Here is a 22306-nt window from a genome sequence, read left to right as displayed (position 1 = left end):
AATCAACAAGGAACCAAATGCACAGAGACCATCCAATAGTTAAAAATAAATAAAAAAATAAAAAAAAGGGTTACAGCAACCTTAGGGCTTGAGTAATTTCCTTCTTCAAATCCTTATCAGGAGGAAGCCTCCCTTTCAGCACTCCCCTGATTCTGTCCTTGTATTCGTCCATTCTGAAAAATAAACAAAAGACATCAGTTTCAAAAAGAAATATATTACATTCAGAAGATTACAAGATCAATAAACACTAGAACTAAAGAGGGGGGAAATATTTGACTTGCATCTTTTGATGTTTCTTTTTGTGGTTTTCCAACTCTCCCTTCTTCAGAGACAATTTCACTCTGTCCTCCGAATCCACAGCCATGATGTCTTTCTCTCTATTAAGAGCTTTAATTTTTTGCTCTATGCTATACAACTCACTCTGCTTTTGACGGATGTTTGACTCAAATTCTCGTTCAGCAAGCTGGTTTGTCTTTCTCTCAACCTCAATTCTCTGTGAAGGTAAAAGAAGCATTGTTCACATTATGCTTATAGGTATTGACCTTACCTAATATTAAAGTTGTGACTTAAGCAAGACCATTGAATCAAGCTGATCCTCACCAAATTTTTTTCTCTTTCATCAATGTGAGACAGACTAACATTAGAAATTTGGAGTTCAAATGAATCACGCTCATTTTCCTTCTCTTCAATGCGTTTCAAAATACCACTCTGCACCAAATGACAAATTAGAAAATCCAAACCTGAAGCAAGAGGGAATGGCACTTTAGAAGACAAATAGAAGGGGTCCTTAAACACAAACCTTGATCTCTACTTTAGCCTGTTTTTGAGCCTCTATATCTTTCCAATGGTCATTTGCATCCATGTAACGATCCCATGCCACCTTAAGTTCCATTTCAATTGATTTCTGAAATAATGTTCTTACTGATCAGTGCTCACTACCACAGTTGAGAAAAAGTCCAATATATTGTTAGTTCTGCATATGAAAATAACTCAAGCAAAAAGTAAGAGATGGAATTAAGATTTCCTTCAAACACAATACGTGAAACTTTGCATCAAGCCCAGTTTTGTGACAACTAACCAAAAACCTTTGTAAAATAAATTACTAAAATTTGACATATTCTCTATTGAAACTGAAATAATTTGATGCAGATACAAAAACTGATAGACATTATAACCAAGGGAGACTATGAGTTGGTTGACCCTCCACTCAGGAACACATCCATTACTTGGTCTAATTTGCAAAAAGGTCCTGCCTGAAAAAGACAGGCCAGATTCTTATTTCCTAGGGATTAGGAAGTACATTTCCTCGTAGCCTCCAGGAGGCTGTCCAGATTTTCCCCATTCTATCCCTGGCCAGTATCCTACTCTAGCAGATACTACTTGGGTCCAGCTCCCTCTGGATTTAAGAACATGTGGCCTTTACATCTTGGGTTCAAAGGGTTAGTTGGTGAATGGTGAAGAAAGACCCAGATTGATGGGTGGAAGGTAACAGATTCATGCAAAAACTGCAGTTCACTAAAGCCAAGTTACAAATGTGGGGAAAAAAACATATCTGGAGAGATGATGGAGAGAAATGCATCTATTCTTAAGGACGTTGAGATTGTTGATTTTCCAGAACAATTAGTTTCGCTATTTGATTACCTAAAGGTTCTCAAGCTGCTAGGAAGTTGGAGTTCGAGTATGTTTTGCTAAAAGAAGAATCATTTAGAGAGGAAAGGGATCATATCTAAAGCCCTCAAAAGGGTGTTAAAATTTTTAAAGAGACCCTAAGTTTCTTTAATTATCTTTAGTCCAAGGCAAGAGGTAATTTTTGTTTGATTGAGGGCTTGGATTGAAGTCTCATTTTAAAGGATAGCGTTATTTGGCAAGAACACCCTTGCATTGAAGGGGAAATCAAAGAGGCTACTTTTCAAATGCAGGACAAAGCATTAGGCACTGATGGTATTCTTTAAGTTTATAACAAGAATGTTGGGACATTGTGAGAGAGGATTCGACACATGCCTTCTCTAATTTTGATAGTACTTGGATAAGGGATATGAGCACCAATGCCACTTTTATGGCCCTAGTCCTAGATGCCTTTGCTATCAATCTTTTGGGCTTCAGACCTATAAGTTTGTTAACTAGCTAATATAAGATTCTAATGAACATGTTATCTAAGAGGCTTCAAAAGGTGTTGCAAGAGCATGAGACATTTTCTTGCTTACAGAGAGCTTTTGTTCCAAGGTAAAGAGATTTTGGATGCGATGCCTATTGCAAATGATTTGGTCAAGGTAAAGCTCAACTCGGAGGAATAGAGGGTGGTTTTTAATATCAATTTTGAAAAGGCCTTACGATCATGTTGATGCAACTTTCTTATACCATGTTTTTCTTAGGAAAGGTTTTTAGTTTAGTTGGAGAACAAAGATTTGGGTATGTCTATCTTTAGTTGACTTATGTTATATTAGTTAATGGTGTGCCAACAGTTCGGTAAAGGCATCTAGAAGAGCTAAGCAAGAGGACTCATTCTATCCATTCCTTTTCACAATCGTCATGGATATGTTGAGTAGATTGATAAGCACAAAGGAAAGAGGACTGATATGAGGGTTTGAGGAAGGCATAGTCATGCCAAGGTTTTTTTTTTTTGATAAGCAAAGGATATGCATTCAAAAGGCACAACGCCACAAGGTATACAGGGAGTATACAAGGCAGCTAAGGCCTCAAAAAACAACAACAAAAAAATCACCTCCCTTTAAATGGAAGCTATCCACTCTAGGAAGCCTATAAGAGAGAACGCCTCCTCACCTACATACAATTTGGCCCAACTCCACAGATTACATACAAAAAAATTCTTTAACTTCTGCATGTTCAACACACCCCCCCTAAAAGCTAATCTATTCCTTTCCTTCCACACCGTTCAAAAAATACACAACGGAATGGCGTCCCAAATCTTTTTCCTTTTCTTTCCCACAAACGAGCCCCTCCAATTAGCTAAAACCTCCTTTACAGTTTCTGGAAAAACCCATTTCACATCAACTAAACCAAAAACAATATCCCATAGAGCTCTAACTACTGTACAATGTATAAGGATGTGATTTACACTTTCTTCCTCACAACCACACAGGAAGCAGCGATTTGGAAGTTGTAGTCCTCTTCTTTGAAGTCTATCCAAAGTGAGCACCTTTCCCCATGTCGCCTCCCACGCGAAAAAAGCAACTTTAGTTGGCACCCTTGCCACCCAAATGCTCCTTGATGGAAAGCCTGTATCATCAGACCTCGCCAACAAACTATAAGCTTCCTTGACCCTGAACTGACCTCTTCTTCCTTTCCTCCACAAGACTGAATCTTCCTCCAAGGAGGGTTTGTGACCCCTCAATATATGGAGAAAATCCCCAACCAACTCCAGCTCCCAATCATTGAAATCTCTCAAAAAATTTAGATTCCAATTTCCTTGACCCGAATTTTGATTCCACATTTCCTCAACCGTTGAGTTCCTTTGAACCGCCATACCAAAGAGATGAGGAAAACATTGGGACAGCGCTGACTCTGAACACCACACATCTGTCCAAAACCTGATCGTGTTGCCCTTCCCTACTCTGAAAGTCATGTTATCCCAACACCAATCTGATTCTTTCCAAATCTCTTTCCAAACCCCTACTCCCACCGCCCCATTAGCCTTCTTTGGCCTCCAACCAAAGTCCGCCTGCCCATACTTCACCTTGATCACTTGTTTCCAAAGATTATCTTTGTCACAAGCATACCTCCATATCCACTTGCCAAGTAAAGCTTTGTTCAACATAGCTAGCTTTCTAAGGCCTAGCCCACCTTTATCCTTGTCTATACATACCACCTCCCAATTTACCAAATGAGTTTTCCCCTCCATATTTCCCCCTCCCCACAAAAAGTCCCTTTGCACTTTCTCAAGCCTTCTAGCAACAATCTTGGGCATTCTGAAAATAGACATTTGGTAGATTGGCATGCTAGCCAAAGTACTTTTTATTAAGGTGACTCTTCCCCCTTTAGAAATATATTGCCGTTTCCAAAGAGCTAGTCTCCTCCTGACTCTCTCTTCCACCCCATCCCACATATAAGGCGCTCTATTAGGAGCCCCTAAAGGAAGACCCAAGTACTGAGAAGGTAAAGACCCCACCCTGCAGCCTAGCTCAACAGCCAACTCCTCCATCTCCACCACCTCTCCCACTAGAATGATTTCACTCTTGGCTAAATCAATCTCAACACTACTTCTTGCAACCACGAACTATTTTTAACTTTGTCATGTAACGAGATTCCCCATATATAAGTGCAATAATCAGAGGAGGATCTTTTGTCTGTTATAGAACCAGCCCAATCAACATCTAAAAAAATTTCAATGTTCATGTTTGTTCCCATTCAAAAGTACAAACCATTGTCTAGTGTCATTTTAGGTACCTAAGGATTTGATACATAGCATCAATATGTTCATCTGTTGGATTATTCATAAATTGACTCACCACACTAACCGAGAAACTAATGTCAAACCTTGTATGAGAAAGATATATGAGTTTCCCTACTAGTCTTCGATACCTTCCCTTGTCAACTGGAAAGCTCCCTTCTTTCATTCCCACTTTACAGGTTGAATCCATAAGAGCGCCAACAAGCTTGCATCCTAGCATTCCTATTTCTTTTAGTAGGTCCAAAGTGTACTTACGTTGAGAAACTAAAATGCCCTTCCTTGACCAAGCTAGTTCCATACCTAGGAAGTACTTTAAGACTCCGAGGTCCTTGATTTCAAACTCCTTGGAGAGAATTGCCTTTAACTTGTTCATCTCCTCTTCATAATCTTTGGTTAAGATAATATCATGAATGTACATTATGAGAATAGCAATTTTTCCTTCAGGAGAGTATTTGGTAAATAGTGTATGATCTGACTACCCTCGAGAATACCCGTGCCTCTTGATTGCTTTTGTGAGCTAGTCAAACCATGCTCTTGGAGACTACTTAAGGTCATACAATGACTTCCATAGACTCTTGAGGCCATACAATGACTTCCATAGACTCTATTGAGGCCATACAATGACTTTGGTAGTTTATAGACTCTGCTGAGACCATACAATGACTTCAGTAGTTTATAAACTTTGTTGAGGCCATACAATTCCTGGTGGAGTCTCCATGTAGACTTCTTCCAAGTCACTGTTGAGGAAGGTGTCTTTGACATCTAATTGGTGGAGAGGTCAATCTAAACTGGCTGCCAATGATAATAGCACTTAGACTGTATTTAGTTTATCTAATAGAGCAAATGTCTCCTAATAGTCAATCCCACAAGTATGAGTGAACCCTTTTGTGATAAGTCTTACTTTGAACCTGTCCCTTTCACGACAGTTTTATATTTGACATTAAAGATCAATTTACATCCTAAAGGTTGTTTCCCTACTGGTAATTCTGAGAGTTCCCAGGTTCCATTCTTCTCAAGAGTTTGGATTTCATCTCCAATTGCTACTCTCCATTCTGAATTTTTTAGAGCTTCTTGTATATTGTTTAGAATTTCTATATTTGAGAGATTAGTAACAAAGGCATGATAACTTGAGGATAAATTTCCATAAGATACAAACTTGGAAATCAAATGTTGAATACACGATTTAACACCTTTCCACCAGGCAATAGGAATATCAAGATCATTACATCATAAAAGGATTCATGAATTGTATCACCTGGGAGGGAATCGAAATTGCCTCAACTAGGATTGGACTCTTGGTTTTACTCAAGGAGTGTATATGCTCTATCTCTCTTCAATTTTTTGTTTCCTTGAATAAACACAACTATTTGTTATTTGCATGTTGTGTGTGGGTTTGAGATTCCGTCTTGAATGGGTTCGGACTAGATATTTTGAGGAGAAATTGGTGCGAACAAGGTAATGGAATTAGATTAGACAATATCCTCATTTAGCCAAAACCGACATTCTTATGTGAATGTCTTCTCCCCCTGAATAAAAGTTTTAGGGTAGAATGGTTCATTTTCAAAGAAGATTACATCCATAGAATTGTAGAATTTTCTGGTGAAAGGCAAATAACATTTGTAACCTTTTTTGTTGGGAGAATAATCGAGAAAGAAACACTTTATGGCTTTAGGATCTAGTTTACTCTGTGTTGTTGGTAAACATGAACAAACACAGTGCAACCAAACACTTTTAAAGGCAAGGAGGAGATGATCCAAGTTTGTGGATAGGCCTGGATGAGGGTTTTGCAAGGGGTTTGAAATCTTAGGACTCTAGATAACATCCTATTGATAAGATAGGCAGCAGCAAGGACAACTTCCCCCCATAAATATTTTGGCACATGTGTTGTGAACATGAGACCCAACAACTTCAAGGAGGTGTCTCTTTTTCCTTTCGGTAACTCCATTTTGTTGTTGGGTGTCTACACAAGAACTTTGATGACAATATGTGGAAATCCGTTATAATTTTAAATGATGATTGGTAGGATAATAGGGAAAGATTGAGACCCTAATTGTGGATAATTTGTGTTCTTCCATATTTGTATTTTTTTCCTTTTTAATTGCTCTCTGTGTATTTGTTAAATAGGGATACGTTTATGTAAAAAGATATAGTTTTGAATGAATTTTAAAATAATTCTTAGTTTCTTCATGGTATCAGAGACTCGTTTGCTCTAAAACCCTAACCTATCCATGGATGCCCAAAGAGGAAACCACCATCAAAGTGTGTCGGAGATACACTCTTCAATGGGCCCCGTCGATGCATTCGACAACTCCTCACTCCACCTTACCATTGAAAAACTAAATGGTAAGAATTACAGAGAGTGGGCCCAAGCAATCAAGCTCGCTATTGACGGAAAGGGAAAGTAAGGGTTCCTTACCGACAAGACTATGCAACCACCTCCGACCGATGTAGCAACATCCCAGAAATGGCGGCCAAAAACTCCTTTATCACCTCATGCTTGATTAACTCCATGAAACCAGCCATTGGAATGACTTACATGTTCCTCCCGACGGCAAAGGACGTGTGGGATGCGATACGGGAAATGTATTCCGATGCTGGGAATGCTTCCCAAATCTTTGAAATCAAGAAACGGCTTTGGCAGATGAAGCAAGGAGATCGGGAAGTCACAGAATACTACACCGAGATGTTGGGTCTGTGGCAAGATCTCGATCTCAGCTACGAAGAGGAGTCGGAGTGCACAGGGGACAGTGTGCGCTTCAAGAAGAAGATGGAGAACGAGAGGGTCTTCGAGTTCCTAACAGGGCTGAACCGCAAGCTTGATGATGTCAGGAGTAGGGTTCTCAATCGCCGATCGTTGCCTTCCATCCAAGAAGTCTTCTCCGAGGTGCGGTGAGAGGAAAGCAGAAGGAGAGTGATGCTGGATCTCTCATTTGGGCCTGAGGGCTCAGCCCTTTTAACTCATGGGCCTCATGGGCCTCATACTGTTGCTGGACGTGGGCCTCATGCTGCTGCTAGTGGGCCTCATGCTGCTGGATCTAGTGGGCCAAGCCCAAGATAGTCCAAGAGGACTTATTGTGAGCATTGTAAGAAGTTGGGCCACACTAAAGACACTTGTTGGGCTTTACATGGCAAGCCCGCAGATTGGAAGCCCAGACAGCCCAATAAAGCCCATAGTCATCAGGCCTCCATCGAAACCCAGGCAAACAAAACTCCCACAGAAATTTGTCAGTCAACTTCTAGTGTGGGGTTTAATTCCAACCAGCTTGCGAAATTATATGAGCTTTTTTCTAATTTCCAAGCCTCTGGTCAGTCTTCTACCACTTTATCATCTAGTTCTTTGGCAAAAAAAGGTACCTTTTTGACAGCCCTTAGCACCATGTCTCAAACTACTCCCTAGATTATTGACTCTGGTGCATCTGATCATATGACTGATGCTCATCATTTATTTTCTACATATTCTCCCTGTGCCGGTAATTTAAAAGTAAAAATTGCAAATGGCACTTTATCACCAGTTGCTGGCAAAGGGAGTATTCATATTTCTGAGTCGATTACTCTCAACCCTGTCCTACATGTACCTAATTTGTCTTGCAATTTGCTGTCTATTAGCCAGTTAACCAAAAGGTCTAATTGCTCAGCTAAATTCCTACCATCTCATTGTGTTTTTCAAGACCTATCATCGGGGAAGACGATTGGCAGTGCTAAGGAACGTGAGGGTCTATATTACTTTGACAAAACCAAGGTGCTTGGATAGAGTTCTCCTACTATTTGTAATTCTACCTCTTATCCTAAGGACAGTGAATTTCAGTATTTAAAACATTTATTTCCCTCACTATGTTCAAATAAAACTTTATTGAATTTTCAGTGTGAAGTGTGTGAACTTGCCAAACATCATCAGGCGTCTTTTCCTAAATCTAAGTATAAACCATCCATACCATTTACTCTGATTCACAGTGATCTATGGGGTCCCTCACGTACCCCTAATGGGACCCATTAAAAATGGTTTATTACTTTTATTGATGATCATACTCGCCTGTGTTGGGTATATTTGTTGACTGATAAAACCGAGGTTTGATCAATCTTCATGAACTTTCACTTTATGATACAAACACAGTTTCACACCAAAATTCAAATTCTTTGTATTGATAATGGTACTGAATATTTCAATCACTCCTTGAGCACTTACCTACAAGAAAATGGTATTATACATCAAAGTTCTTGTGTTGACACCCCTCAGCAAAACGGGGTTACAGAAAGGAAAAATAGACATATTCTTGAAATTGCTCGTGCTTTGTTGTTTACATCTCACATGCCCTCACATTTTTGGGGTGACTCCATTTTGACAGCCATATATCTTATTAACCGAATGTCTGGTCGGGTCCTATCCTTTGTCACACCCCTCCAGAAATTCCAAGAGTTTTTCCCTCATTCGAGACTTGATGCACATCTTCCACTTCGTGTCTTTGGGTTCACTGTGTTTGCCCACACTCACGGACCTAAGCGGAACAAATTTGATCCCAGAGCACTTAAATGTGTCTTTCTTGGCTACTCTTCCACACAAAAAGGCTACAAATGTTATGACCCAATTTCTCAGAAGCTATATGTTAGCGTAGATGTCACATTTTTTGAGCATACTCCCTACTACTCGCTTCAGGGGGAGTCCATGAGTGAAATTAGACCTTCCTTAACCTTTGACTATCTTAATGTTGCTATGTTTGAATCCACTTCGTGCCTTATATCTACCCCTTCACCTAATACAGAAGGACACTTAAACTCAAGGGGAGATACGGAATTACAGACAAATAAGACAACACTTGTCTACTCAAGGAGGCCAAAATCGAAGTTCAATGAGACAATCATCTCTGAAGCACTAAAAGAGTCAGAACCGATGATAGTTCCAACCCCTCAGGGGTATGGCTCCAATTCTGATCAGGTAACAGATGACTTACCCATTGCTTTTAGGAAACAACCTCGTTCATGTACTCTCCATCCTAGCTCGAAATTTGTGTCTTATAACTCTCTTTCTGCGAAGTGTCGTGCTTTTACAACTAACCTTGACAGAATCCAGATTCCTAAAAACATTCAAGAAGCCTTCAAAATTCCAAAATGGAAAAGGTTGTGATGGAAGAAATAAGGGCATTGGAAAAAATGAGACTTGGGAAGTGATGAATTTGCCAAGGGGGAAGAAACCAGTGGGCTATAAATGGATATTCACAATGAAATATAAGGTGGATGGCACAGTAGAACGATACAAAGCCCGCCTAGTTGCAAAGGGGTTCACTCAGACCTATGGCATCGACTATACTGAGACATTTGCACCAGTAGCAAAGCTGAACACTATACGAGTTCTTTTATCCTTGGTAGCAAACCTCGACTGGCCACTCCGTCAGTTTGATATCAAGAATGCCTTTCTGAATGGTGAACTAGAAGAAGAAGTGTTTATGATGTTACCACCAGGGTTCTGTAAGAAAGGAGAAGAAACCAGGGTATGCAAATTGAAGAAAACTCTTTATGGTCTCAAACAATCACCCAGAGCATGGTTTGATAGATTTCCAAAGGTGATTAAAAACCAAGGATACCAATAGGGACAGTCGGATCATACTATGTTCTTCAAACAGTCCAATGATGGAAGGATGACCATTCTAATCGTGTATGTCGATGACATCATTCTCACTGGAGATGACATAGGAGAAGTGAAAAGGTTGAAGAAGGTCTTAGCCACATAATTGGAGGTGAAAGATTTGGGTCAAATGCGGTATTTCCTAGGAATGGAGGTCGCCAGATCAAGGAAGGGAATTAGTATTTCCCAAAGAAAGTATGTACTTGACTTGTTGACTGAGACTGGCATGCTGGGATGCAAGCCAAGTGATACCCCTCTCAAGGCAAAAAAACGAAATGGAAAGTGACGGAAAGCCCGTGGATAGAGAGAAATATCAGCGACTAGTAGGTAGACTGATCTACCTTTCTCATACTAGACCTAACATTGCTTTTGCCGTAAGCGTGGTTAGCCAGTACATGCACTCACCAAAGGAAAGTCATCTAGAAGTAGTGTATAAGATCCTCAGATACCTAAAGGGTTCTCCAGGGAGAGGACTATTCTTTAAAAAGAGTGATAGTAAGAAAGTAGAGATCTATACAGACGCAGATTGGGCGGGATCAGCAGATGACAGAAAGTCTACTATAGGTTACTGTACCTATGTCTGGGAGAATTTAGTAACATGGAGAAGTAAGAAGCAGAGTGTAGTAGCCAGAAGCAATGCCGAAGCTAAATTCAAAGCAGTTGCACAAGGTATGTGTGAAGGACTATGGTTGCAGAAACTGTTGGAAGAACTACACATTACAACAGAGCTCCTCATTAAACTCTATTGTGACAACAAAGCTGTCATTAGTATTTCTCATAATCTTGTTCAGCACGACAAAACCAAACATATGGAAGTGGACAGACACTTTATAAAGGAAAAAATTGAGAAAGGGATTATTTGCATGACTTATATCCCTACAAGGGAACAATTGGCCGATATTTTCACCAAGGGGTTACAGAAATCAACCTTTGAAGACTTTATTGGCAAGTTGGACATGATTAATATCTATGATCCAACTTGAGGGGGAGTGTTGAAATCCGTTATAATTTTAAATGATGATTGGTAGGATAATAGGGAAAGATTGAGACCCTAATTGTGGATAATTTGTGTTCCATATTTGTATTTTTTTCCTTTTTAATTGCTCTCTGTGTATTTGTTAAATAGGGATACGCTTATGTAAAAAGATATAGTTTTGAATGAACTTTAAAATAATTCTTAGTTTCTTCACAATATGACCGGATGCTACTATAAATGAAAATTAAATATGAAAGAAAATTAAAATGAGAACTACAATGAAAATGATGGATCCACTACTGAAACAACAATTGTTAATACAGTAATTATATTTTTTATAAAAATAAAATAACTGAAAGCACAAAATAGAGTGCAACCTGATACTCCTTAGAATATTCAGGATACCCCCAAAGAGGAAAAAAAAAAGGAAAAATTATGATTACATGAACTATTCAAAGCATAAGAAGGATCAAAATTAAATATGAGATTGCATAAATTCATGAACTGGGAAATTTTAGGTTTCTATAAGAAGACTTCCTTTCCTTAGTTCTAATTTAAGATCAGGATGTTATGGATACAGGTATATGCTTGTAAGCGTAATCATGCAACAAAAGAAACCACCTTTTTATCTTGCAGGTCCTTCTCAAGATCCATTAACCTTGTTTTTATTCGGTTTGTGAAGTTCAAAGCAATTTCATTGCTGAAGGGGACACTGGGAAGAGACCCTAAATTATTCCTTGCAAAAAGTTTTTGAATAGTTGAATCTCTTTCATTCTTCAAGGAGGAATGAACCTAAAACCCCAGAGAGAGAGAGCAAATTAGTAATCATTTCCACACTAACTGGACTACTTTTACTAATATAAAAAATATATACAGATTCATTGATATTACTTCAGCTTCAGTTTGAAGTTTGCTTATCTCCCAGATATAGTCATTGATTGTCTGCTTAAGGAAAGAACCTTTTGTCTCTGTGTCATCCATTTCCCTCTCTAACTTGCTGATTTTAGATTCTAAGAGTGCAATTCTCTCTTCAAACTTGGTTTTCCATTCGTTTAATTCTTCATCAGTGTCTGACCAATTCGCCAAAGAATAGGAAGTAAGAAAAAACTGTTAAAAGCATAAAACATTTGCACAAACTGGTCACATAAGCCTGTAAAGCAGAACTTACATAGTGACACAGAGAAGAGAGTAAAGAAAGATAATTTATACCACTAGAGTAAAAGGGATTGAGCAGAAAAATGAAACACAATAACAGAGAGTCTCTCCTGCTTCTGCTATACAATTGACAGACCTTCATTCTCCTCAGCAAGAGCTGCATATTGTTTCTGCTGCTCCTTAAACAAGGTGCTTCTTTCAGCAGTTTTAGTTGATATCTGGTCTTGTAGCTTCCGCAAGTCTTTTAAAGTTGCTTCAGTATGCTGTATCTTGGCATCCACATTTTGGATGTTATTTTCCAATTCCTGCATTTGAATTTTTAATGACTCTGTTTTCTCTTGATCTTGTTCAATGCTTTCTCGAAGCTGTAAGAAAAAAAACCTCATATTAATTAAAATCACAATCCTAAAGCAAATTTTCATCAGAAAATAAACATCAAAATAGCCCCTGGGGCCAGGATCAAGTGGCAACAGGTTGGAGTGGGATATGGTAATGGATCCTAAGAAAACCTTCTCCTAAATAGACCAACTTTTTTTTAATTTTTTTTATCAGAAACTAACTGTTTATTAATATTGATTTTAGATGCAACATCCTTCCAAAATACCAAGGATGATCAGAAGAGGAAAGCTAACAAGAGCAGCAAAATAATCATACTGAAAATTTTATAATAAATGAACTTTGGTGGTTTTTTTTTTTTATCAGAAAGAAAATATATATTGATAATAGTAAAGTTGAAGAGAAGGATGAGAGGTCCCTCCCACAAAGTACAAAACCTGATCAAAGTAAGGTTATACTCCATTGTATGAGGAGAAGTATTGATAAAAGCATGTACAAAATATCTCCAAAACCAAAATCAAACTCTCTCAAGAATTACAAACTGAAAGCCAACTAAGTAGAATAACATTAAGTGGAATTCCTCTAAAAGGGACAGTATAGGAAGCCCAAAAAGAGGAGTTGAAATGAATAAGATCCCATAACATGCCTTCCATTTTGCACTTTTCCTCAAAAATTATAGCATTTCTCTCTTGCCGCACAACCCACCACACAGTGATGCATGTGATATGCCCAAGAATCTTGCCTCTAATTGAATTCCCCAAGCCTCTAAACGATATAATCATCATATCTCCAATACTCCTTGGTGGAACCCAATACATATTAGCTAAATGAACTTCTATGTTTATTACTTCAATCTATTTTTGAAGAGCTGTGAAGTTCTGTATGCATGTGTGTGGTTGAGTCATAGTAAAATAATTTAGCATGGAGACACACATGCAGACAAAAATGATGGGTGAACAGTTCACTTAGAGTGAGCAAATATCCCTGACTTTATGTGTGTTTGGGCCCTAGTACAATAAAACAGCATGGGAGATGCACATATAGAGATGAAAATGATGGGTGAACAGTTCAACCTGAATGAGCATATATACTAGACTCATTTTTTAAGAATATATATTCTTACATTGAGATTCATAACATAAACACTCAAATATGAAGAAATTTTAAATAGAAGCTTCTCCAAGTTAGCTTTGCTTTTCAAGTAATTGACCCGAACTCTAGCTCTAGTGTTGGGATGCAACTGTACAAAGTTGTGAATAGAGTGCCAAGCAAAATGTTGTGGCTGTAGTAAAGGTGCTGGTTGGAGTCAAGAACAAAAATGCCATGATTTATCAACGAAAGATTGCTCAAATATTGTATATTCCCGGTCAGTAGATTTCGAGTTTGAATTTAGGACAAGATAAATAAACAATGCAATTAAATACACATTCTAGTTGTAATTGAGCTTGAAAGGCAAGCAAAAGGCGCCTAAAAGCAACCAGGAACGATCAAGTAGAGTTTGCATTCGAAAAAGGAAAACAAGGGCAAGACGCTTAAACTTCCAATAGCGGATAATAAAACTATGTTTAATTATACACATGCTAAATTGAGGAATGCGATTGAATGAACTTTTAGTGTTCAAAGTCATGAATTTCAATCTTGGAAACTAGTGTACGACCTAATTTTTTAGTGCAAAAGAACATTCTTATTACTTGTGTACATGATGATCCTTGAAGAACAATAATGCATTTTTCGAGAAATTTGATAATGATGATTTTGAACTCACAAGAGTAATGAAAATTTGGCATCCATAGATTTAGAGGAGTTAAAACACAATCTAATTACACTTACATGCTCAATTTGCATAAGCAAATTATAAATGAATTATTTAGTATTTGAGTTTGAACTATTTTTTTTTGTTATTTCAATTATTTACAAGTTTTATTTAACCATCTACTTGTTTTCATTATTTCTAGGGACCAATCCATATAATACTTTATGTCAACCATATTATACATAAACTATTTGAAAAGAATATTTAAAACATGCATATCTCCGATATAAGTTAAAATTTGTAAACAAAAAAAAAAACAATTATAGAAAACTAAGAATATATATATATATATATATATATATATATATATATATATATATATATATATATATATATATATTATTTTTAGACACATTTTTTTTTTATTAGAAACGAAGAAATATGTATTAATAGAAGTAAAGATACAAGAGAAGGATGAGAGGTCCGTCCCACAAAATATAGAAATTGATCAAAGGAGAATACACCCATTTATAGAAAACTATATACAAAGATAAACCCCAACTATCTCAAACTTTTGAATCACAAACCGCAATCCAATTGAGTTGTAAAACACTAAGAGGAACTCCTCTAAAAGCAGTAGTACAAGAGGCCCATAGAAAGGAAGAGAAATGAAGTAAATCTCATAACATCCTTTTCGATCTCCCCTTATCCTCAAAAATCCTAGCGTTTTTAGACATGTTATTTTTATTATCACACAATCAAATCAAATTCAGCATTTAAACATTAAATGATACCAAATACTTTTCACTATTATTAATTTAACAATTATAATTTTCAGCACCTATAATTAAGAATGAAAATTTGGCATCCATTGATGTAGAGGAGTTGAAACACGATCTAATTACACTTACACACTCAATTTGCATAAGCAAATTATAAATGAATTATTTGGTAATTGAGTTTGAACTATTTTGTTTGTTATTTCAATTATGTACAAGTTTTATTTAACCATCTATTTGTTTTAATTATTTCTAGGGAACAATTCATATAATACTTTATGTCAACCATATTATACATAAACCATTTGAAAAGAATATTTAAAATATGCATATCACCAGTATAAGTTAGAATTTGTTAAAACACAAAAAAACAATTATTTTTAGACAAGTTATTTTTATAATCAAACAATCAAATTAAATTCCGCATTTAAACATAAAATGATACCAAATACGTTTCACTACTTTTTTTTTATAGGTAATCAAAATCAATTTATAAAAAGTAATGACGGAAAAGGCATTCCAAAGTACAAAGGAAGTATACAAAGAAATACCTCAAAGCAACACAAAAAACAAAGAGAGTCATCAACAACAACCCCCTTAGCTCAAACCCTAACACCCCACAAAATCTACAAAGGAATGAGGCGTAAGGGAACTATGTGCATCTTGCACCGAGCCCAAAGATTACAAGCAAAGGAGGATTTCAACCCTTGAATTGACTGCCCCTCATTATCAAAAGCCCTACTATTTCTTTCCTTCCAAAAATCCAAAAAAGGCATAAAGGAGCAACCCACCATGTTTGCTTCCTTTTCTTTCCCACAAAAGAACCATGTCATCCTAACAAAGCCTCTCTAACCGATGAGGAGAGCACCCACGCCACACCAAAAAGAAAGAACAGAAGACACCATAAAACTCTTGTTCTAGCACGATGAAGGAGAATATGATCCACAGATTCTTCCTCCTTAAGGCAAAGAAAGCATCTATTTGCCAAAGATCACTCTCTCCTCTAAATGTAATCCAGAGTTAGAACCTTCTTCCAAGCAAAAAAGACCACCCTCGGTGACACCCATGAATTCCAAATCACACTTGGTGGGAAAACGCTCCGTCTTCCTAGCTCCAACACCCTATAAAAAGATTTAACAGAGAAAGCCTCATTCTTAGACTCAATCCACAAAATCTCATCCTCCTTGTCCCTGGACACCCTCCTCCTATGCAATCTCAGAAGGAAGCGCTTCGAGCTCTCCATCTTTTAATCATTGAAATGCCCAGAAGAGCGAGGAGCCCAACACCCTCCCTCAGGAGAATGACTCCAAACCTCCTCCACCAACGCCTCCTTGGAGGAAGCTACAACAAATAAAAAGGGAAAACATATGCACAAAGGCTCAACACCACACCACTTGTCCTTCCAAAGCCTTACCCTCCTACCACCCCCCACTAAAAAGGCAACTCTGCAACTTAACACATCCCCCTCCTTCCTGATGACTTTCCATAACCCCTACCCCATACACTTCCCTCACCTCCCAGGTGCACCATCCTCCTTTTTCCTCCCTGTATTTTCCGTTGCTAACTTGCCTCCAATAAGCCTCCGTCTTCTTAGCAAAGTGTCAATTCCATTTGCATAGAAGAGCTTTATTGAGCAATGAGAGGTTCCTAACCCCTAAACCACCCTTACTTTTGTGTAAACAAACAGCAGACCAACTAACCAAGTAAGGTCTCCTCTCAAGGGCCCTTCCTCCCCAAAGAAAGTCTCTTTGAATTTGCTCCAACCTCCACCCAACCAACCTTGGCATACAGAACAAGGACAAATACGTTTCACTATTATTAATTTAACACTTACAATTTTCAGCACCTATAATTAATACTGATGTTTTTAGTACTTAATTTCCAATTTTGTTAAACACCATCTAAGTCCTTGAAAATATAATAAAGAAACAAAAGGAAAATTTTGCTAATTTAGGTCTTTTAGAAAGATTCTTTTTTCTATTAAAAAAAAAATGTTTCTTTTTCTAAAAGTTAACATTTTCTAAGAAAATAAATAAATAAATAAATAAATATATATATATATATATATATATATATATATATATATATTGTTATCCAAAAGTTTATATTTTCTAGTAAGTGGACGGTTTAATAGTTTTAGGAAAGAATTAGAAGTTCTATTAAGTTACTATGATGTGGGATGCAAAATCTCTATAAGCATGTGAGTCTATCTTCAAATCCTCCTCACTAATTGTTACTTTCAATTGTGAGAGAAGGGAGAACCTTTGCATGTTAGTAGCAAATGGCCTGAGTTTTGTACAACTTAGGGAGGGAAGAGCACAAATTTATAGAAAAGTTCAAGCATATCAAAGCTTTTATGAAAGTCATGGAACAAAGAGAAATTTGTGAGTTTGACCAAGGAAAATCCACTATTCTCAAGGCCATAGAAATATCGATGCCACTAAAGGGTTAAGACTTTTGAAAAATGATGCTAGGTCTCTTAAGATAGGTAGGAAAGTAGAACTAGGTGAAATTTTGAGGACTAATAAGCTATTGAAAAAAGTCTAGGTTGAAATGGGTCAAGGAGAATGATCTTAACTAAAAATTATTTCATAAGATTGTGAATGGTAAAAGGAAAAAGAAATCACTGAAGTTATTAAAAGGGAAGATGGTAATATACTTGAGGACAAGGATTTGAATTTAGGATCATTAGATTCTTCAATACCTCACTTAAGGGTAGTGTTGAATATAATGTATTTATAGTGTATAATCTTTCTTTCCTTTCTTAATATAGGTTACATATATGGTAGTTAGTTCAACCTAGCCTTGTATATATATTTCTCTATTGTAAGAAGTTAATTATATGAATGAGAATTAAGGTTTTCTCTCTCTCTTTCAACATGGTATCAGAGCCAAGCGAGAAAACTTTATTCTTTCTGGTTTACCCGTATAATTAATTCCGGGAATCCGTCCAGTGACCGTATTTCATTCCGGTCACCTTTTCCATCTCCCAAAGCTTCCGGTCAGCCATATCGTGGTAAGAAAACTCTCATCACCGTCAACATTTTTTTGGCGATATTTTCCGGAGACTTTTTTGGCGACTATTTTTTTTTTTTTGCCGATATTTTCCAACACCGACCACATCATCAGGAGTGCAAAAAGGAGATCTGCAACTTTTCTCAAAGCACTGGAGCCAAAAACCGATCCACGCGCCGTTTTTCTCCGACAGCCTGAATCCCACGCGTTGGCGCATGAGGGCGCGTAGCCCACTTTCTGGTGCTGAGCTTTTACCAACAGGCTCGTCCTTTGCCGTCTTGCACTTCTAAGCCTCCGTCAGTCCTCTCCAAACCCTGCTTCTCCATTTTTTTGGCATTTCAACCTCTGCGGGTCTTCTTTCAACCTCTGACAGCAGCTCCCTTCCTTGGCCGAGACTTGTGTGTGCCTTGGGAAGGCCTCTTCTTCATCTCCAGTCACTTTTCTCCTTTGTTTGGGTCTCGACATACCAGGTTCTTCTTCCACAGCTATGATCCGACCTCCCTTTAGGGCTCTCTTCGATCCAAACGTGATTCACTCTCAAGTGAAGTGGATATGGCGACTAAAAATCCTATTTTTACATCCGTCGTCTCTGGATCTCCTACTATCACATCGGAAAAATTGATTGGTAATGAGAATTATCTCTCCTAATCAGCGTCCGTGGAACTCTAGTCTATGGGACAAGGTTATGAGCATCATCTTGTTACACCTGAGGTTGCTATACCCGATGTTGACAAAGTTCAATGGAAGAAAATCGATGCACAATTATGTAGCGTATTATGGCAATCTATTGATCCCAAAATTTTACATCATCTTCATGCCTACAAAACCTGCTTTAAATTTTGGACTCAAGCTAAAGGATTATACACGAATGATATTCAACGATTTTATAAGGTGGTTTCTAATATTGTTCATGTGAGACTGTAGGACATGGATCTGTCTACTTATATTGGCCGAATTGCGTCTCTTAAGGAGGAGTTCTTAACTTTGATGCCCTTCACTAATGGTGCTGAAGCTCAACAAATACAGACTGACAAGTTCTTTATGGTGTTAACCCTCATTGGCCTCTGTCCAGATCTTGAGTCTATCCGAGATCAAATTCTTGCTAGTCCATCAGTACCATCATTGGATGATGTGTTCGCTCGTCTCTTACACCTCTCCTCTACTCAGACCTTGTCAACTGATGGTCTTTCAGATTCATCTATGTTAGCCTCTCAGACTAACTCTCGAGGAGGATGTAGTGGCAATCGGGGTCGAGGACAACATCCTCAGTGCACCTATTGTAATAAGCTTGGTCACACTCGAGATCGTTGCCTTACCTACTGTTACTTTAGCTAATGGTTCCCAAACTATGGCTAAAGGTATTGGTTTGGCTCATCCTCTCCCTTCCCTACCTCTCCATTCTGTCCTTTATGCCCCTGAGTGTCCTTTTAATCTTATTTCCATCAGCAAAATAACTTGTACTCTTAACTATTCTATCACTTTTTCTGATAAATTTGTGATCTTGCAGGACCGGAGTACGGGGAAGACGATTGGCATAGGGCGTGAGTCTCAAGGCCTCTATCACCTCACATCACCTTCATCTCCTTCAGCTTGCATTTCCACCGATGCTCTTATTCTCATTCACAGTCGTCTAGGTCATCCTAGTCTCTCCAAGCTCCAGAAGATGGTCCCTCGTTTTTCCACTTTGTCATCGCTTGTGTGTGAGTCATGTCAGCTTGGGAAACATACTCGTGTCTCGTTCCCAAAGCGTTTGAATAATCAAGCAAAGTCTCCTTTTGAACTTGTCCACAATGATGTTTGGGGTCCGTGTCGAACCGCGTCTACTTTAGGATTTCGGTATTTTGTCACTTTCATTGATGACTATTCAAGATGTACTTGGTTATTTTTAATGAAAAATCGAGCTAAGTTATTCTCTATTTTCCAAAAATTTTATACTGAAATCCAAACACAATTCAATGTTTCTATTCAAGTGTTACGTAGTGAAAATGCTCGGAAATATTTTTCTACACCCTTTACTTCTTTTATGTCCCAACATGGGATCCTCCATCAGTCATCTTGTGTTCATACTCCTCAACAAAATGGGGTTGTTGAACGTAAAAATCAACATCTTGTTGAGACAGCTCGTACCCTCCTTCTCCATAGTCATGTTCCTTTTCGTTTTTGGGGGGATGTTGTTCTTACAGCCTGTTACTTGATTAATCGTATGCCATCATCTATATTACATGACCAAATCCCTCATTCCCTCCTTTTTCCTACCCAACCTCTTTATTTCCTTCCTCCTCGTATCTTTGGTTGTACTTGTTTTGTTCATACTCTCACACATGGGCAGGACAAGCTCTCCGCCAAGGCTACGAAATGCATCTTCTTGGGATACTCTCGACTTCAGAAGGGCTATCGTTGTTATTCCCCTGACACTCATCGTTATTTTCTCTCCGCTGATGTCACATTCTTTGAGGACTCTCCATTTTTCTCATCCTCTGAATCTCTTCCCATTTCTGAAGTATTGTCACTTCCCTATATATCCCCCCCTTCAGATGCGCTCTCTCGTCCTCTTCAGGTTTATCATCGTCGACATTGTGTTGTTGCTCCTCCTCTCTCTTCAGCTGAGGTACCTGATGACTCACATCTTGTCCCACCGATTTCTCCTACCCCAGCCCTATCAACTGCTGACCATTTGCCTATTGCTCTTCGGAAAGATAATCGATCTACTCATAATCCTCATCCTATTTATAATTTTTTGAGCTACCATCGATTATCTTCATCCTATTCTACCTTTGTCTCTACTTTATCCTCTGTTTCTCTTCCTAAGAGCACTAGTGAGGCACTTTCTCATCCTGGGTGGCGACAGGCAATGGTTGATGAAATGGCTACTCTGCACTCCAATGGCACATGGGATCTTGTTTCTTTACCTTCTGGTAAATCTACAGTTGGATGTCGTTGGGTCTACACTGTTAAAATTGGTCCTAATGGTCAGGTTGATCGCCTTAAGGCCCGCTTGGTTGCTAAAGGTTATACTCAGATTTATGGTTGTGACTATGGTGACACCTTCTCTCCTGTTGCCAAGATTGCTTCTGTTCGCTTATTTCTCTCCATGGCAACTATGTGTCATTGACCTCTTTATCAATTGGATATTAAGAATGTTTTCCTTCTTGGTGAACTTCTCGAGGAAGTGTATATGGAGCAACCACCTGGTTTTGTTGCCCAAAAGGAGTCTGGTTTAGTGTACAAGTTACGCCACTCTCTATATGGCTTGAAACAGTTTCCTCGGGCATGGTTTGGGCGTTTTAGTTCAATTGTTCTAGAGTTTGGAATGCTTTAGAGTGAAGCAGATCATTCAATTTTCTATCATCATAACTCTTCGAGCCAGTGCATCTATTTGGTAGTTTATGTGGATGACATTGTCATTACAGGCAGTGATCAGGAGGGTATCCAAAGACTAAAGCAACACCTTTTCAACCACTTTCAAAACAAAGACTTGGGCAAACTCAAGTACTTTCTGGGACTTGAAATAGCTCAATCCAGTTCAGGTGTAGTTATGTCACAAAAGAAGTATGCCTTAGACATCTTGGAAGAAACAGGTATGTTAGAATGTAAACCTGTTGACACTCCTGTGGATCCAAATGTCAAATTTGTACCAGGACAGGAGGAGCCTCTAAGAGATCCTAGGAGATATTGACAACTTGTAGGCAAACTGAACTACATCACCATCACTCAGCCAGACATCTCTTTTCTTGTGAGTGTGGTTAGTCAATTTCTACAGTCACCATGTGACAACCATTGGGATTCTGTGATCCGCATTCTTCGATATATTAAAGGAACACCAGGCCAAGGTATGTTGTATGAAGACAAGGGTCAAACCCAAATTGTTGGTTACACAGATGCAGACTGGGCTGGTTCACCCTCAGATAGGCGTTCCACCTCAGTGTATTGTGTTTTTATTGGAGGTAACTTAATATCCTAGAAGAGTAAGAAACAAGATGTAGTGGCTATATCAAGCGCCGAAGCTGAGTATCGAGCTATGGCTTTGGCAACATGTGAACTCATATGGTTGAGGCAACTCCTTCAGGAATTGAGATTTGGAAAAGATGAACAGATAAAGCTAGTTTGTGACAATCAAGCCGCATTACATATTGCATCCAATCCTGTCTTTCATGAAAGGACCAAGCATATTGAAGTTGACTGTCACTTCATTAGAGAGAAGATCGCATCAGGGTGTGTTGCTACAAGTTTTGTTAATTCAAATGATCAACTAGCAGACATCTTCACT

At 38.3% G+C, this 22306-nt stretch overlaps 1 protein-coding gene across 2 annotated transcripts in view; it reads right to left on the bottom strand.

Moving 5' to 3' along the window:
* LOC100243413 (DNA repair protein RAD50) overlaps positions 1-22306 on the bottom strand; it is a 79019-nt gene that overhangs the window by 41139 nt on the left and 15574 nt on the right. Inside the window, exons 6-12 of one of the 2 annotated variants that reach the window (XM_002266629.5) lie at positions 12293-12521; positions 11893-12071; positions 11623-11793; positions 800-904; positions 601-708; positions 282-493; positions 81-173 (exon numbers count right to left, since the gene is read on the bottom strand). In XM_002266629.5, the coding sequence (XP_002266665.4) occupies positions 81-173; positions 282-493; positions 601-708; positions 800-904; positions 11623-11793; positions 11893-12071; positions 12293-12521 (1097 nt within the window). Of the gene's footprint in view, positions 1-80; positions 174-281; positions 494-600; positions 709-799; positions 905-11622; positions 11794-11892; positions 12072-12210; positions 12522-22306 lie in introns of those variants that run through there. The other variant, XM_059736992.1, reaches the window with a different exon arrangement.

The sequence above is a fragment of the Vitis vinifera genome, chromosome 5 (genome assembly GCF_030704535.1).
Source record: "Vitis vinifera cultivar Pinot Noir 40024 chromosome 5, ASM3070453v1".
NCBI lineage: Eukaryota > Viridiplantae > Streptophyta > Magnoliopsida > Vitales > Vitaceae > Vitis > Vitis vinifera.
This window is presented reverse-complemented; position numbering and strand designations above follow the sequence as displayed.